General features: G+C 43.5%; 1 protein-coding gene across 1 annotated transcript in view; it reads left to right on the plus strand.

The window, feature by feature from the left end:
- The window catches only part of LOC119375488 (DNA polymerase theta), a 26,129-nt gene extending 7,326 nt beyond the window's left edge, over positions 1–18,803 (plus strand). Inside the window, exons 2-9 of the mRNA XM_049411191.1 lie at positions 1,551–1,685; positions 4,076–4,281; positions 6,398–6,532; positions 6,986–7,193; positions 11,007–11,191; positions 12,811–12,922; positions 14,827–15,093; positions 16,959–18,803. Coding sequence (XP_049267148.1) covers positions 1,551–1,685; positions 4,076–4,281; positions 6,398–6,532; positions 6,986–7,193; positions 11,007–11,191; positions 12,811–12,922; positions 14,827–15,093; positions 16,959–17,146 — 1,436 coding nt within the window. The 3' untranslated portion in view covers positions 17,147–18,803. The remainder of the gene's footprint in view (positions 1–1,550; positions 1,686–4,075; positions 4,282–6,397; positions 6,533–6,985; positions 7,194–11,006; positions 11,192–12,810; positions 12,923–14,826; positions 15,094–16,958) is intronic.
- Positions 18,804–19,040: the final 237 nt, after the last annotated feature.

Here is a 19,040-nt window from a genome sequence, read left to right on the forward strand (position 1 = left end):
AAATATTTGCTTTTCAGGTGACAAACGATATAAGCTCGCTATGCTGTATACAGCAGGTTTGATTACCACAAAAGAAAAAGCGATTGTCATTACAGAGTACAGTAGACACACGGAACCTGAAGGGACCTGGGAAGTAAGTTCTGTGGAACAGAAGTTCCGTTTACTGAGAGACGAACAGGGTTGCAGAATTCAAGAATGAAACCAGTCATACTAGAGGCAGCTGTTCCGTTTAAGAGATTTCAGTTTACTGAGGGTCTACTTTATTTTCAAAATAGTATGCCACAGTGGCAGCAATGTTCGACAGGCAGACGGTACAAATTGATTCAATTAGGAGGTCACTACTACGCCGAAGAGCAGGCTTCTGAAAAAAAATAATAAAACTAGGAGGGTGCATTTTCATTTTGGTTTGATAGAAATGGGGGTGTGCACTGCCACGTGCCCCTCTCATGCTTCACAAAGCCTGTCTTGATTCTTTTTCATTATTATTATTACAGTTAGCAGGGGCGTAGCCAGGGGGGGGTTGGGGGGTTCAAACCCTCCCGAAATTTTTCAGTTTTGCTTGCGTATATATACAAGTGCACATACAAATGCACGCACGAACATACATAAAGTATGGTTGAACCCACCCCCCCCCCCAAAAAAAAATATTTCTAGCTACACCCCTGATTATTAGTACTTTTTTCACTTTGTGCATGCCCAAGTCCTCTTGTGACTCTGTTTGACTTGTCTGTTGTACTAACTCAAACCTTGATATAACGAACACGGATACAACGAATTATCGGTTGTAACGAAGTAAATGAAGAGTAGTCTTGTCATAGCTACAGTGTTACAAATAAACGTTTATAACGAATTTTCGGATATAACAAAGTTATTTTCGTGGCAGATGTGACTTTGTTATAATGAGGTTTGAGTGTACTACTATGTCCAATATATGTGGATGCAGTTTCAAAAGTATGTGGAGGGAAATCATGAGTTCACTAAAGTAGATTGGTGATTATAAATGACAGATCACTATATACGTGATCTATAAAACCATAATTAAATAATTTAAAACCTTAAAGTGGCATGCGGGACGTCTCTTTACCACCGTGCCCATAGTATTTGAATGAGCTGGATCACTTTGTACAAAGAAAACCAAATCTGCATTCGCTGTCAAGTTGAATGGCAGGCAATGACTACTTTTGTTGCTAACATTCGATTAGTAATTAAACTCAATTAAATAACTTATGTACCACTTTCTAACTGTGGAGGGATGAAAGAGGTACACAGCTGTGAAAAACATCGGACTACGATTTCAGCAAGGTAATAATTTGCATTTATATCTCATGAAGTTTAAATATAGCAGAATATGGGACTATATTCTACTACTATGTGTGTACCATGCTAGAAGGCAGTGCCCTCAAATACTATTGATTAACTGATTGATTGAATGATTGATTGGTTGATTGATTGATTGATTGTACCTTGCGAGCACTACAAGGTGTTACAAAGGGAGTGGTTTATAGTACATATCACAGATACAGAAAGGAAATCACTGATTGACTGAACAGTATCATTCACAGGTGTCACCAACTCTGGTGATATACTGGAGGAAGCTGCTGCCAGACTGTCTGTTCTGGTGTTGCGCCTCCAGAGGCCTCTGGTGTCGGCGCTGAAGAGAGCCAACATGTACACCCTGTATAAAGGCAAGTGCTCTGCTGTCAAGTACCATTCGTTCCTTCCACCTTTTATTTCCTGAATGTACATTGCCCAAACGAAAACATTTGAAATGTACTTAACCCTTTCTGTGCCAAGCACTAGTCCCGCCCTCGCGGAAATTTCCTGTCATGTGCTGAATGTAATAGGCAAATAAATGTTATCGAAGCAGAAAATCCTGCAGTTGGTATGCTTTCATTTTGGAAAAAAGAATAAAAACAGGAGATGAAGACTGAAGAGCAGAGGACAGGTTTGTGTTGCATGTGCATGTGTGACGCAACACGGGCACACAGACCATTTTTTTTTCTACTCTTCATTCTTATGTACTCTTTTTCTAAGATGAAGACATGCAGTAGACTCTCGATAATTCAAACAAATTCCAAATTTTTGTTTGACTTGCTGTGTTTTCGATGTATATTAAAGCCGCTTAGTTGAGACTGCTCCATTGCATAAATTTCGGTTTATTCGTACTTTCTGCTTGTCCATACCTGAAGACATCTGCTGCCTTTTTTGTCGCTTCTGGTTCACTCACAGCAGTCGCAAGTAAAGCAGACTGCCTGCCTACAAAGTGCTCATTTAGTTATATCACGTGCACTAGCAATTGCACGTTGGCTGAGAAAGGGAAAAAAAAAATGTGACACCAACATTGGTCGACCACGCACCAAACGCTTCTTGTCACTTTTGCCGCAGTACTCTGGTGTCATTTGGGAAAGCATACTAAAATTGGGGAGAAACCAGATGTCTCGGTACACAGCATGTTTTGTCCCTTAATTACACACGCATGCGTGCGCCGTATAATAACAAGTACCAGTATGATTTCTGACATCTAAAAACTTTACTAGTAATCATCCAGAGCTGTCTGTGACATTACTGCGTCTCTGAGAAATGATAAACATTACAACACAAGTTGGTACGTTGCACCAAGTCATATTTGTGAGAACTTGTAATAATTCATACAAAGTCCTGGGCTCCTCGTGAGTTTGAATTATTGAGAGCCTACTGTACTGTGTGTCTACTGTTGGCTGAAAGAAATGATTTATCGAATTCTAAAAATACATATTCAGCGTTAGGGCAAGAGAACGAGAGAACTTGGCAATGGCAATATATGTCTGATTATCTCGGACTAGAATTGCTGAACCAGCATACCAAATGTTCTTACTGACACACACTTCCGTTGTGTATTCAGGTATACCAAATAGCTTGCTATCAGAATTTGTCAGCCATACTTCTGAGAGGCAGGTGATAGTGGAAGGGTTATTGAGATTAGAAAAGAAATTTCTCATGTTATAGTTTTTTGAAAGGCTACGTATGTTAATGTGTATGAAGGATTTGTGGGTGAGCGTTACGTTATTTTGTGAACGTTTTGGTTTTTCCAAAGAATAACTTGTGCTGCTTGAATTGAAAAAAGAGTTTTATCCTTTGGCATTTTCTCTTGCATACATTTTGGGAGCTCCTAGCAGCACCAGGAATGACATGTTGCGTCGTAAACAGCAAATGAACACTTAGCTTTTGTGAAAGAAATGTCATGCCTCATATTGAGTGATCCTATAGCTGAGACCATCCGCGACTCAAAACATTTTTTAAAGGTTGGCAGTAATTTGACGGGAATAAACGATTGCATTAACTACACATATTGCATCAACAAGAGTGGTTTGCAGTGAATCAGTCATTGAAGAATTCTAGCATTTCTAAAAAAAATTCATTGTTTGCATAGCTTTGCCAGGTCACATGAAAAACATGATATGGTACATCAAATCCAGGTACTATCCACATAAAAGCATGAAATCACACACCTACTATAGGGTAGACATCGGGATATCATGAAAATAATAAAAGGAAAGAGAGAACACTGACAAAGGATAGAGACAGTTAAAGTTTGCTGTATACCACTAGTTTGACACTGTCACTTGTTGTTAGCGACTTCAGAATATTTCACTGTAGTATTAACGTGTAACTCGAAGATCCAAGCATGTTGACGGCAACATTTTAAGGCTGGTCTGCATGGTATTGCATGACCAGAGAAGTGCCTAGCAAGAATCCGAGATAAAAACATGTCTGAATGCAAAAAAATGCCCACGAATGTTAGCTGTGCCTACGCATTGTGGAGATGCATTTACACTCAAACCTTGATATAACGAACACGGATATAGCGAATTATCGGTTATAACGAAGTAAATGAAGAATAGTCTTGTCATAGGTACAGTGTTACAAATAAACGTTTATAACGAATTTTTGGATATAACGAAGTTATTTTCATGGCAGATATGATTTTGTTATAATGAGGTTTGAGTGTACCTTGTAAGGAAAAAATGTGTCATTTTGTCAAAGATGAGGAGGGGCTTTATTACTCTGCTGCTTCACTGCTGTCCCTACCCTTAATGCTACACAGAACAAGAGGTGCTGCTACTGGGTGTGCTGTCCAAGATGGATCTCAACGGGATTGGCTACGACCCCGCTCGTGCCCATCAGATGGTGACGGAAGTGGACGGTGCGCTAGATGCACTGCAGAGGGAGTCCTGGGCACTGGCTGGGCGTCAATTTACACTCAACTCTGCCCGACAGGTGGAAGCCACGATGAAGGCCCAGGTTTCCCGTTCTTTACTTTTGTACTGTCATTGGCCTAGTGGCATTACAGAGAGGGGGTGCTGGACATACGATAAGCGTTGGGGCTGGTCTAGAAGTTATCGTGATTAGAGATGGCAGTGACTGAGCTAGGGTGGTCATTCCAGCCTTCCGAGATTCCTGGAAGAAATGAGTCGGAACAAATTTTGATGCGACAAGGACAATCACAGCCTTTTTGAAAAATAATTAACGCGAGAAAATATGTACGATGGCCAATGGAGTCATAAGGCGAGTGATTTCATGCTTCTGTTTCATGAGGCCAATGGCTTCATGAAACAGAGACATCTTGAAAATCTTACACTGCACACAGATGGAGACATCCTTCCTTTGTCCCCGTCTGTGTGCACTGTAACGTTTCCAAGATGCAGTAGCAACTAGACCACCAAGCCATCCTTGTGAAACATAAACAATCAGGAACATTGTGGCACAGAACATGGCATTCTAATAAAACTTTGATTTGGGCCAATTGGTTCATCACTGAAAACATTGACGAGTAGTGCAAGTATTCCAAGTTGAGTTCGCTTATAACGAACCTGAGCGTCATGTGGCATAATGTAATTAATAGAGCTGTGCGAACAGCAAAATTTTGGGTGCGAAGCGAATTCGAATAATGAAAGTTCAGTGCGAATAGAATCGAATAATTTTCAAATATTTTTCGAATATTTCTCAAACATTTTTCGAATAGTTCGAAGTGAAATTACAGAAAAAAGTTGCAGAAAATCCCTAAGTATGTTCTTATGAGATAGCAACATGAAAGTGTTTCTTTTTGCTAGATTGATGAAGCGCTGGCATGGGGTGGTGTTTCGTAGTTGTCTTAACAAAAATGAGGCAATGTAGAGGCTAAATTGTATTTATGTACATGATTCGGTGCAACCAAAGAGTTGCCGACAACACTTTACACGTGATAGGCCAAGATGCCATGTCCTCAGCCTCTACTCCTCTTTCAACTTCTGTCTGCTCCCTCCAAGTTTGGAGTTTTAAGTCTGCCCCGTTGACGTCGATATATTATAACATCTGAAATTTTGGATACTAAAAAGCTTCGGTGTCCGATTTTTCGGACTCCCTGCCCAAATTTCAGGTCCAAAACAGCATTAATTGAGCCCCCACCTCTGCCACATCTTTCATCTCCATGTTGGAACCAGCATGTTCTTGAGTTAATACATTTGCGACCGTAGCGGAGTTTGAAAGGCAGCTTTGCCGCTATACGGGGGTGTGATAAGGTGAAGCATATTGAAAATTTAGGGACAACTTCGAATCGGACGTTAACTGCGTCTTGGCCAAGTTCGACCGGAGCTTGAAAGGCAGCTTTGCCGCAATACGAGAGTGTAATGAGGTGAAGCATATTGAAAATTTGTACGAGTCACCTCGAATCTGACGACTGCGTCTTAGCTAAGTTAGACCGTAACGGAGCTTGAAAGGCAGCTTTGCCGCAATACAGGAGTGTGATGAGGTGAAGCATATTGAAAATCCATAGGGGTCATTTTCAATCTGACGTTGACTGTATTTGTTTTGGGAAGTTCGAATAGTTCGAATAGTAAAATTTCAGTGCGAATCGAACCGAATAGCAAACACTATTCGAAAAATATTCGAAATTTCGAATATTCGCACACCCCTAGTAATTACTATATTCTGACATTCATAGTAAATAGACTACAGCTAAGAAATTGAGTTGGTAGCCAAAATGCAAAATTTATTTTTTGCGAGAATGTTTGTGATGCTCATCTGTTTCTGCAGCGTACATTCAATGAGCAGGGTTAAAGCAGTGGTGTGCTCTTCTCCGAGGCCCTTGGAATAGACATGTTGCCTGAGGTCCATTGCTACAGCAGTGCATGTGGGTGCTGGCACACATGTGGGAGCGCAGGCCGTACCTTTTGAGGAACACAACTCAGGTCATCTGGTGCCATGTTTTAGGGTCTCCCTATAGTTTAAGCTGCACTTTATTGGAACAAGTTTACTGTCTTTACGGAATTTGAATTGACGAGGTACCACTGCATATGTTCTCAGGTGTCCCAAGGCCCCATCCTTCAGTCCTAGTGACTTTTGATGTGTACATAAGCAATCGAATGACGCGGCTTTGCAGGTGGTACCACTGGTAAAAGGCCCCTTGCCTCCTGGTGCCCTGAGCAGTCGAGCGGCTCTGGCCCAGCTGTCCACCGTGCACCCGCTGCCAGCCAAGATCCTTGACTGGAAGAAGCTGCGAAGCGTTGTCGCTCTGGTGGGTGGGATCTCGGAAAGCAACACGACTACAGCAACACACTTGTTAACACCAGTTGAACAAAACTTCAGTTGAATTAATGTGCAACAATTCTGACTTTAGCTAAATGTTTAATCGATCGACATTATGATACTCCTGGACTAGACATGTTGTAGTCCAGGAGTGTTGTGTGTCTTTCTTCCTTGCTGTCCCTGTGTGTAGTTTTGCACTTTCTACAAAGATGGATCTATAGCAACTAGCCCGGCCTACTTGTTTATTTAGCAGAAGTAACGGCGCTTTTGTTTTTCTGCATTGCTCTCTTTCGCTAGCTTTCCATGATACGTCCACTTGTGTTTCGCGAATACAATTCTGCACAGAGGCTGCTCTGCACTTACACTACAGGAAACAACACATGTTGCATGGTGCGAAATATTGTTACGGTTGAGCTCGAAAACAGTGTTACTGTAACTGCAGAATCTGCGCCCCCTGGGCCTACACCAGCGAAGCCTACAGCCGAGTGGTGGAAGACTGTCTCGAATCCGGCCGTGGAGCCAGCCCTGGACGTCTACCGGCCGAGTGATGATCACCGAACCCAACCTGCAGGGAATTTTCAAGAGCTTCACAGTTTGCACTGACTCACCAGTCAGCATCAACGTTCGTGCTGCCTTCCGGCCTTTTCCAGGTAGGTATACAGTTGTAGCTCATCGATGATGTACCACAGTCAAAGTTGGGTTCTTTCTTTTTTATCATACTGGCAAAAATATCACCACATTTGCAATACCACTATGGCTAAACCTCAATGTAGTAAACTTTAATTTCAAGAAATCCTTGATATATTTCTACTTCAAATGAATACACTCAAAAACCTCATTATAACGAACACTGATATAAGGAATTATCGGTTATAACGAAGTAAATGAAGAATGCCCTTGGTAATAGCTACAGCGGTTCGACTGTATGCTTATAACGAATTTTCGGATATACAGTAAAACCCCGTTAATTCGAACTTCACGGGACCAGAGAGAATGTCCGAATTAACCGAGGGTTCGAATTGTCGCGAGTACGATCAAAACACTAGAAAAATGTTTCCGCCACCACCAGACTTTTATTTCTTAAAGAAGTCGGTGATCGCGGTTTGCTTCGCGGAGGCAACGTGCAAGGAAATCACAATTTTGCTAAGTTCCTGAAGGTGGCTGTCCGCGCACACTGTGCCGCAAAGCGGCGGTCTAGCTGACGCAGCCAGGCTTGAAATATTTCGGCCGTCATCCAAGCCTTTCTATTAAAGCGGTAGTCGACAGGCAGCTGCTTAATGTTCTTAAAACATCTTGGCTTCGCAGCCTTTCCGATCACCAGCAGCGGCAGCTACTCTGTGCCGGTCATGTTCGTAGCCAGAAGAACCGTCACCCACTCTCTACTTCCGTTTCCCGCCGATGCACGGGTCCCCCTTAAACACGATCGCCTTCTCAGGCAGAGCCTTAAAGAACAGCGCTGTCTCGTCAGTGTTGATAAATGTTGCACGGCTCGTACGTAGAAAGGCGTGCGGGAAGTCCGGAACACCAGGCCTGCACAACGCTTCACCGCGCACGTTGCGGAACACCAGGGGTGCTATCGCGGAACGATGCCTTATGCCATATTCTATGCTATTCTTATCATTACACTGTACTTATCATCCACCACTCGTGGCTAAAGCCCCTCGTGGCTGGCTGATCGCGTTGATAACGCGGACGGACCGTCGCCATGTTGCCTGTTGCTGATGACAGTAGCGATGCACTGCCTTTCATTGTGTATGTGCCTCCGAGATGCAAAGCTCGTTTTAAATCTCGGAGGCCATAATCCGATCTCGTTACCTCGTTTTAAATCTCGGAGGCCATGATCCGATCTCGAAGTTGTTAGATGCGCCGTCGATTTCGGCTGCGAATCCGAATTATATCCGAACCGCGGCCGTGGCGGTATCCGCTGGTGCTTCCCCGTCTCGACCCGACCTCGGTCGGGAGTTCGAATTAACCGAAGCGCGGTCGAATCTGTCCGAATTAATGAGAGTTCTCAGCCATAGAACAATGCACATTTTGGACGGGACCAGACGCCGCGTCCGAATTAACTGAAATTCCGAATTAACGGGGGTCGAATTAACGAGATTTTACTGTATAGCAAAGTTAATTGCATTTCAAACATAACTTTGTTGTAATGAGGTTTCAGTGTATTCTTTGCGAGCTGGCAAACAAAGATAGTTCCACACTCGCCGTCATGGCAATGAGTGGTCTTGAATAATGCTGCCAGGTTTGCATGCACATAAATACTCGATAAAGTGGACGGGACGACGACTGCCGCCGTAGCTCAATTGGTAGAGCATCGGACGCGTTATCCGAAGATTGCAGGTTCAGTCCCTGCTGGCAGCAAGTTGTCTTTTCGTCCACTTTACTTTCTTCACATCTAGTATGTCACAATTACCGTATTTACTCGATTCTACCGCGCCCTCAATTGTAACGCGCACCCATTTTTCGTGAGAGAAAAGAACAAAAAAAGTCCGTAGGAGTCAAACTTCGCACATTCAGAAGAACAAGTATTTGGGTTTTAAAGAACTGAAGTTTCAAAAAAGTAAAACACAAAGTCAAAAAGCGGGCCTTGCCGCCAAAAATGTCACCACTACGGCTGCGATACGAGTCGCGTAATAGATCAGTCCTCGTCGCTGTCGGACAACTCCTTGTCGCTGTCAACACTCTTCGATTTCGGGAAACCGGCCCTGCTTTGGTCCACTGAAACCTTTTCGTGAGGCTTTGCTGTAAAAAAATCTTCTGCTTCTGTTTGTGCTAGTCTCGCACGCACGTTTCGGGAACTCCGACTATATCCGAACGACCGCGATGCGGCCCGATTTCCGTCCGTCTCTCTGCACATGTAATAACTATTTTAAATGTGGTAATAACTATTTTAAATGTGGCATCGTGGTACACTCGTCGAGTATTTGGAGTCGGCACTTCCATGCCGTCGATGCGAACGCAGAACAGGATGACAATCTCCTCAGCACACGTACGAACTGAAAAAATGGCAGAAATGGCCAAGGCGCGTAGGAGGCGGCCATTTTGAAATGTCGGTGGCAATACAATAACCGAGTTTCTTTTTTTTTTTTCGGTACTCGATTCTAACGCGCATGCGATTTTTGGACTCGTTTTTCCGGAAAAAAGGTGCGCGTTAGATTCGAGTAAATACGGTACTACAATACAATTAAAACAGTACAATTAATGTCACCTATACCTTCCTTGGCTTCATTAGCTGTTGGTGTTCACTAATATTGATGTATTGAAGTATTTCACTTTTAAAAAATTCTCTATAGGCTTACTCCATGTTTGTAAGTAAACAGCGGTCGACACTGATGTATACACTATAACGTCATTATAATGAAGTCACATTTGACACGGAAATAACTTCGTTATATCCAAGAATTCGTTATAAACATGCATTCATAACACTGTATCTATGACAAGACTATTCTCCATTTGCTTCGCTATAACCAATAATTCGTTATATCCGTGTTCGTTATATTGAGGTTTGAGTGTACTAGAATACTTTTGCAGCACCTTCCGTGTTAAAATGTATCCTTCGGTGACTATGGTTTTCATAAAAGATCGAATTTCAATTTAATGAGGTTTCGATGTAACAGAGTAGTACGTTGTGGGCAATACAGCCACAGCTGAACCCAGGCTTCAAGTTCAACTTGCCTTCGATTGCAACACTTGTTCATGCTACAAGTTTGACAGCGGTCATTGCTTGTTGTAAAAGATAGCTTGAGGCATCTGCTTATTTTATATTGGCTGCTGCTTTGTGTGAAGAACAACGTGCAGCCAATGTTTGTCGCTGGCAACATACTTGAGCCAAGCATCCGGACACCAGTCATGCCATTGTGCGGATGTTTACATATATACTCAAACTTGGATATAAAGAACTCGGATATAACGAATTATCTGTTATAACGAAGTACTAAATGAAGAATAGTCTTGTCATAGATACATTGTTACAAATATACATTTATAACGAATTTTTGGATATACTAACAAACTTATTTTCGTGTCAGATGCGACTTTGTTATAAGGAGGTTTGAGTGTACGTTCTAGTGGGAGAAAAGTGCCATATTTTGGCATCCAGCATCCAAAATACATCGATAGCAGTGTGCCACACCACGTGGTTGTACAATATTGTGTTAACCCATTTATCGATTAGTTACTATCGTTGTGATATTTTCTTTTCTTTTTTTTGATAGCATTAGGGTTAGGCAGCAGTGCATATATACTATGTCAAGTTCTGCTATTTTAAAACAGACCATGGACCTAGGTAATTTTAGATGAAATGGACTTCTGATATAATGGGCCTTTGTTCTGCAGTAGGAGTAAATGGGCTGACGACGTTAATTATTTTTTCAGAGTCCCAGCATCCAGTTTAGCAAGATTACACCGTAAACCACGCTCGTTGACGAGCCGTTCTGCCCAATTGCTGCTTTTTGCAGGTGCAGTCCTGCTGACTGCCGACTATTCCCAGTTGGAACTGCGGCTTCTTGCGCACCTCTCACGAGACGAGCAGCTGTGCGGAGTGTTCCGTGCCGGCGGTGACGTCTTCCGCCGCATGGCTGCCCTCTGGAGTCACTGCAAGGAGGACGCTGTCGATGCCTCACTGCGGCAGAAGACAAAGCAGGCCTGTTAACAAAGACAATAGCTCACGCGCACGTTTGAGTCTGGAAAGCTATGCATTTGAACCCCTTCATAACAGACACTGAGGTTGCCTACATAGAAAGAAGGGTTGATCAGAAAGTAAGAACATGGTACCCTGTTTATAAAGGGGCTCAACTATTAGTGGCTGTCACGTATGCAACAGTAAAATGCTGTCACTCAATTTTTCTTTGTGAGCACTCAAATGGGAAGTCTGCCTGTACCCTTCAGTGTTTAATGCGTTCTCAAAAACTGAGCATCCTTTGTTGATGAGAAACAGGTGAAGAAACACACCTTCTTTCGACGGAAAGCAGGGATGTGGTGGTGATGGGACAAGGTTTACATACTGGCCGTGTTAGTCATGTGTAGTGCCAAGAGTGCTTCCAAAAGACGTCCACCATAATGCTTTCTACATGTTTGTGGCAATGCACAAATTCCAACACTGGGAGAACATTCAGAATGTGTAGCTGTTGTAATTTTGATCTTGGGACACCTTTATTATCGTTACATTTGTGGACAATATTTTTAAAGCTGTAATACAATGTCAAAAACCCAGAAGTAAATAAGAAAGATTGCTTCTCTGGTGATGTCGAGCTGCTACCATGCCGATTATTTTGCACGTCAGTTTCATCCGCTTTTGCTCTATGGTGCAGTAAACATTACGGTTGGAAGATGAAGAGTGGGGAATTCGGTTAGAACCGTGAATTTAGCAACATCTTTAACACAGTCTGAGAAAATTGCATGGGTTCACATTGTACGCACTTGTGTACATAGCACCTGTAGTGGCTAAGTCCTATTGAAGGCAGAAAGCGCTGAGCGGAATTGGTGCAACGCAGCCTACACAGCCAGCATCGCATCTTCAGTGCTGCATTTCAAGGGAATGAAATGCTTACTTGACCTCAACCTTCACAAAGTTTCAAGAAAACTGACGCGAAAATAGCTACTGTGGTATTTAAAACACTGACCCAAAGCCTGCAAGCGAATGGAGTGCGAATTTTATAATGAACACCTAAAACCTTTGCATCAATAGATATATGTAAAGGATAACGGTGTTTCACTTAAAAGAGGTGAAGCTTTTAGTAATTGCTAAAACACTTCTCTGCCCTCTGGCAGAAAAAGAGGCAACGAGCGGCGCTTACTAACACTCCCAGAGGTTACATGCACAGAAATACCCAAAGAAGTGAACAGGGAAGTGCCTTCCGACGTAGCTCAATTGGTAGAGCATTTAACGCGTAATTCGAAGGTTGTGGGTTCGGATGGCACCGACGGAAAGGTTGATTTTTCATCCAATTTAATTCGTGTCAATTTATGGCATTATTATTGCACTACAGTAACAGTGAATGTACCCCATGCTCTCCTTGGCCTAATTGTCTGCTGGATTCATTTGGTTGCGTCCAACACAGAAACGAGCCCCTGGAAAAAATACCCCCTGTTTAGTTCAGATATAGACATATGTATTACAAAATGAGAACAGCGCATATCTGTGTCTCCACATTGTCAGCCCCAGGTGAGCAGTAAGCTGATCGTCGATGCTTGTTGATGTGGAAGCTTCCAGCTGGTGTTATCTTATCTTGGGTGTTTCTCTCGCTCTTTCTTTCTATGCAGATATGCTATGGCATCACCTATGGCCAAGGAGCACGCTCGCTTGCCCAGCAACTTGGAATGGAGCACTCGGAAGCAGAGGCCATGATTGCCCAGTTCCGGCAGGCCTTTCCAGGTAGGTCTCCAAAGAGAAGAAGACGTTTAATGAAGCGAAATAAGGAGAGCTTGGCCTGGAAGTGGGTCTCTGAGCTGCTACTCCTCACGGGGGCAAGGGGAAAAGGGAGAGAAAGAGGGAGATGTGTTGATAGGTGACTATGGTATTCTCCCAAGTATTCTACTACTGACATGCCACTTCGTGGCTCCCATCATGGCACTCACACTCGTTAAGCGCTTTCTCTCTCTTTTCTAGGGGTGTGCGAATATTCGAAATTTCGAATATTTTTCGAATAGTGTTTGCTATTCGATTCGATTCGCACTGAAATTTTACAATTCGAACTATTCGAACTCCCCAAAGACAAATGCAGTCAACGTCCGGTTGAAAGTGACCCCTTGAGATTTTTAATATGCTTCACCTCATTACATTCTCGTATTGCGGCAAAGCTGCCTTTCAAGCTCCGTTACGGTCGAACTTAGCCAAGAGACAAAGTCCGGTTGGAAGTGGTCCCTAGATTTTCAATATGCTTGACCTCATCACACCCCCGTATTGCGGCAAAGCTGCCTTTCAAGCTCCGTTTCGGTCGAACTGAGGCAAGAGACAGTGAACGTCTGATTGGAAGTGGTCCCTAGATTTTTCAATATGCTTCACCTCCTCACACCCCCGTATTGCGGCAAAGCTGCCTTTCAAGGTCCGCTACAGTCGCAAATGTATTAACTCAAGAAAACGCTGGTTCCATTATGGAGATGAAAGATGTGGCAGAGTTGGGGGCTCAATTAATGCTGTTTTGGACCTGAAATTTGGGCAGGAAGTCCGAAAAATCGGACGCCGAAGCTTTTTAGCATCCAAAATTTCAGATGTTCTTATATATCGACGTCTACGAGGCAGATTTGGAACTCCGGACTTGAAGGGAGCACAACCTTGTCTGCCACATCAGTTGGCCTTCCACAGCAGTTGAAAGAGAAGGAGAGGCTGAGGAAATGGCATCTCTGCCTATCACGTGTAAAGTGTTGTCGGCAACACTTTAGTTGCACCAAATCATGTACATAAATACAATTCGGCGTCTACATTGCCTCATTCTTGATAAGAAAGACAACTATGAAATATGACCCCACCAGCGCTTCATGAACCTAGCGAAAAGAAACACTTTCATGTTGCTATCTCACAAGAACATACTTAGGGATTCTCTGCAACTTTTTCTGTAATTTCACTTCGAATTATTCGAAAAATGTTTGAGAAATATTCGAAAACTATTCAAAATTATTCGATTCGATTCGCACTCAATCTTTATTATTATAATTCGCTTCGCACCCAAAATTTTGCTATTCGCACAGCTCTACTCTTTTCATATCAGCGAGTGCGCTGAAAGCTACGCAGGGGGCGATGATAACGAGGCAAGAAGCTACGTCCATTCGTCAGTGCATGTCGTAACCTTGAGCACTTTCTTTTATTTATTTTTTTTCTTTGAATGCGTGGCTTACTTTCAGTGTGACTGCGAGCGGGCTGGTGTAATTCTATACTCTGTGTAATTCTATCACTATAGAGTGCAGTGCGGGCACATCCCACCATCCCACAGCGGCCTCGGCATCTATGCAGCTCACAATACACAAATCAGCCAATGGCCGGGGACTTTGGTTTATGAAACTGTCATTTCGGACTATGGCACTGTTTGTCGAGAAAAGAGCGAGCGATTTCTAGCTGTCTTTAAGAATTGAGTGTAAATTTCGTGCCTCATGCTGCGCTACTATGTTGTTTGGATCACATGTTTTTAGGAGCCTCGACTACTGATCAGCAGCGTTTTCTGGCCATGCTCAAAAAAGTGTTGCAGGGCCCTTTTAATAAAGTTGAGTTTCAGCACTGTTGTTATGCCCACTGGGGGAATGTAGGTACGCATGTGACGTGACGAATGTGCCACTTGTCTACAGGCTTGCAGCGATATGCCGACCGGCTTCTGGAACGTGCCCGTATCACGAACGAGGTGCGCACGTTGCTAGGCAGGAGGCGGCCCCTGGCAGACCTGCACAGTGGCAGCAGCAGGGACAAGGCCAAGGCGGAGCGGCAGGTGCTGAGCACAGCTGTGCAAGGCTCAGCTGCAGACCTGCTCCGACGGGCGCTCATCTCGCTCGACAGTGCCCTCGCGCAACGCTTTCCCGACTCAAAGGGTCTGCTGCCAGAGGAGCCACCATCACAGGGTATGTGTTCCAATGGTGTTGGCATAAATGTCTTTACTAAAAGAACAATAACAAAAGAAAAATGTGGCCACGAGGCCTAATTTTAACTCCATCTTCTACAGTATTAAGGCCAGACATAGAGTTAGTACAGACTCTAGAGCATTGGTAACCATGGATGTTTGGGGACCCTTTGTGGATCCGTGGAATTGGTGAGGGACCCCTTGCAGTGAGAGGAAGAGTGGAGGGGGGGGGGTCATAAATTAAGACAATATGCAGAGTGAAACAGGTGCCTTTTATTTCTAGCTGGCAAAGAATGGTCAAACTAAAGGGCAACGCCAGTTCGATTTGAACAGCTTGTCAATAAGTTGTACGGTCTGCTACCACATTCAACCTGTTTATAGCTATGTTTGCTCTTCAAATGTGCAAGTCTGGAAAAAGCGTGCTCACTTGCATATATGTTGCAGAAAACTGCAACAAAAGCTTTACAGTAGGGGTGTGCGAATATCAAACTTTTCGAATACGAATCGAATACGAATATCCACCTTCGAATATCAAATCGAATATCGAATATCAAAGGAAAAACGCCTCCACAGTAACGATATTTTATTTAACATGTAGCTATTGAAGAAAAAAAAACATTAACAGCCTGACTGGCAACACAACATACACTGCTATCTCCAGAACACAATGTTCAGGCTAGCACAATGCACATCACAACACAAGCAAATATCACGGCACAATGAAAGTAATGACTACATGTTATCATGAAGAAATATGAGTTGCTCCACATGATCAGGCAGCAGGCGCTCCCTTGTAACAGAGACAACCCCAACCCCCCTCCCCTGCACCTTAAAAGGCACGCTCGCTTGGAACAGAAGTGGCTGGTATAGGGAGGTACATATAGGGCAAAGCTTTGCCAGACTGGGGTATCTGAAGGTGCCTGTATACAGTCCGCCACCAGTCACATGGGTCACTGTCTTTCTTCAGAAGTGCCCCCGCATAGTGAACGAGTGGTAGTGCGGCACGTTACGGCCGCATAATATTGAAAATGTACGGTTACATGATCGCCAACAGCGCTGCACGTCGGAGATGCACCAGCAATAAATCATACGTATTGGGGCGCTCGTCGCAGGCAGATCGTGCCCCCGTTTACTTACGATGTTTATCGCTCCTCTCGGCAACGTTTTTAGCTATACGAACGCAGGATAAATGTGGAAGACGAGTTATTTTATGCATGATAATCGAATCGCATATTCGATTTTGTCGAATATTCGAATTTATCGAATATTCGAAACTTTTCGAATACACGATTTCCGAATCGAATACGAATATTTCGAATGTATATTCGACGAATATTCGAAACTTTCGAATATTCGCACACCCCTACTTTACAGCCACCCCATGGAGAGGGACTCCACCGCAATGCAAAGATGTTTTGCGGTGAAGCTTACCAAAAATCAGAAGGGGCCACTGTCACTGGACAGTGTGTGCATCGAAAAAACGTGTTTATTTATTTATTTATTTATTTTCGAATGTGGGTTTTGTGGAACCCCAGAAATGGCATCGTGCGTCCCCTGGGGTCAGCGGATCCCCATTTGAGAACCACTGATCTAACCAAGTGATAGAATCTAGCCTTCATAGCATGAAGGCTGCATTTGTGACAGTCAGAAAGTGGAGAAAGTGTGATTTGTTGGACGCCATGGCATGGATTATATTTAGGGATTCTATTCCAATGCCATAATTTCTTTCGTTTCTCTAGTAGTCTGAGCGGTGCCTCGCCCACATTAGCATTATGACAGTGAATGCTGGGCAGTAAGAAATGGAATTGTACTTCAACAGTTTGGGCGAACTGTCTGAAAATGGCCGACATCTTAACTGCTGTGCAGGTGCCTTCTTGGTCCTTCAGATGCACGACGAGCTTCTGCTCGAGGTGTGTGAAGCAGATCTGGACACTGTGTCCAGCATGGTACGCAAGGCCATGGAGGAGGCGGCAGAGCTTTCCGTTCCTCTCGTAGTGCGGCTCCGGGCCGGACCAGACTGGGCTCATCTGGATGAACTGGAGGGAAGTCCATGATGGACGGCAGATCGAACCGGATTGTTGAAACTGGTGTCTTCCTCAGAAATGCTGCTCGTGGCCTGTACAACGCCTGCTTCGCTACGATTACCGGCAGGCAGTACATGCTCGATGCGGTTCCTTGTGAATTATAACTAGATTATTTAATTTTGCTCTCCCAATAGCCAGTGTTGTCGGAGCGGATGAGGGGAGAAATAATGTAGTTATGCGATAACCGTTCCATTTACCTTTGTGTGAAAACTGAAAGGGTTGGCACCTTTGTCTCTGCATCTTTCTAATTGATGAATTTGAGGCTCTCTAAACACCTCTGGTTGATACTTGGAGAGGCGCAAAAAGACTACTCCAAAAGAAGCACAGAAAAACAGGACGACGCGCTGCTAACAGCCGACATTTCTATTCAGAAAGCACATATTTACAAAATGTCCTGTTTTTCCATTTTTCTTTTATAGTTCTCTTTTCGTATGCATCTGAATGAACTCGTCCCACTCGCCTCTTGTTGGCTGTACATAGCGTGAAAGATTGGTCGTTGTTGTGATGCATTTAGAGATCTCTGACAACCGTGCTCTGTGATGTGTTACTCTCAGTTCTGCCTGTTCTCTGACTCCGGAAACTTGCAGCACTAAGGTCCTCGTGGCTTGCAACGTTGCAGGTGTATTCATCTACGCAATATGAGATGCTGGTCGTGGTAAATGCGTAGATGTGGTAAATGCATGCATTCTTGAATGTGTGTCCGAGTGCAAAGCTTGGCAACCCAACCTTCCTTTTGCTGTATGTCGTAGCTGTCCTTACCAACAAGAACAGCATCATCATTGCAGCGCGTGCTATACGCCCAAGCATTTTGATTTGCAATTGTCCTTCACGGTTTAACCATTTTTCGCCTTCACTATTTTTAAAAGTATCGCTCGCGGTAAGACTGCGTCACCTTGCAGGATATTCAATGGCACAAAACAGATCAAAAAAGCATTTGCAAGACGGACTGCCAAATGAGCATTATGCAAATAAGGTGCCCGCTTTAAATGCCGAAAATAAATCTTAGTGGTTAGGTGACACCTTTCTTGCCCAGCGTAGCATAATGTATAAAGATATTGTACCGACTCGTGCGATGACCCTGTCCCTTTCTTTTTCGAGATCTTAGGACATTCATCCCTCACAGGGGCTCATTTGGTAAAATGTTTGCTTCTATTTGCATCTCTTTTGCGTGGTATGCACCGTAACCCATTGTACGTATTGTACACACTGCGAAAACAGTGAATGCAATCTTTTTTACAATGAACTTTTTCATTTATGCATGCATGCGGCACAACTGATGTTTTTGTCTTCACCGTCAGTGCCACTGGTGCTTACACTCAATGCCAGCCATGGCATTGTCTGTTCCTGTTGCACTAAACCTTTCGACTGCGACTTAGAGTCGGGCAGTTGCAAAGTGCGAGATCACTTGGAATGCATGAATTGGGCTTGGTTTCTTGATTTTTATTCTCAGTTGAAATTTTCTTCCTTGATTTTAAGCTACAAAATTAGGGGTGCGGACATTACAATAGTTAACACAGTACCTGCAAACTATCCAAAAATTTTTTTAAATGTCTACAAAATTGTGCTTTCACAATTTTGCTGATCTAGTATATTGCATCTCAAGTTTGATGAAAATGATATTCTGGTCACAAGACGAGTTTTGAGAGTTTGTAGCAGAGAAAATGAAGTTGGAACAACATTGTACATGCAAGTCTCTGCTTTTCAATGTATGTTGCTTCTTGTTTACTTCATCTAGAACATTATTGTTAAAAAGTGGTGCATGCATTCTAGAAAAGGCTGTGTTCACAGCTCGCTTTAAAGAAAAGACACACGCTATCCCCCTTTGCCTCTACCAACCCTCGCCTGCCTCAGTGTCATGCCCATG

This window comes from Rhipicephalus sanguineus, chromosome 11 (assembly GCF_013339695.2).
Source record: "Rhipicephalus sanguineus isolate Rsan-2018 chromosome 11, BIME_Rsan_1.4, whole genome shotgun sequence".
NCBI lineage: Eukaryota > Metazoa > Arthropoda > Arachnida > Ixodida > Ixodidae > Rhipicephalus > Rhipicephalus sanguineus.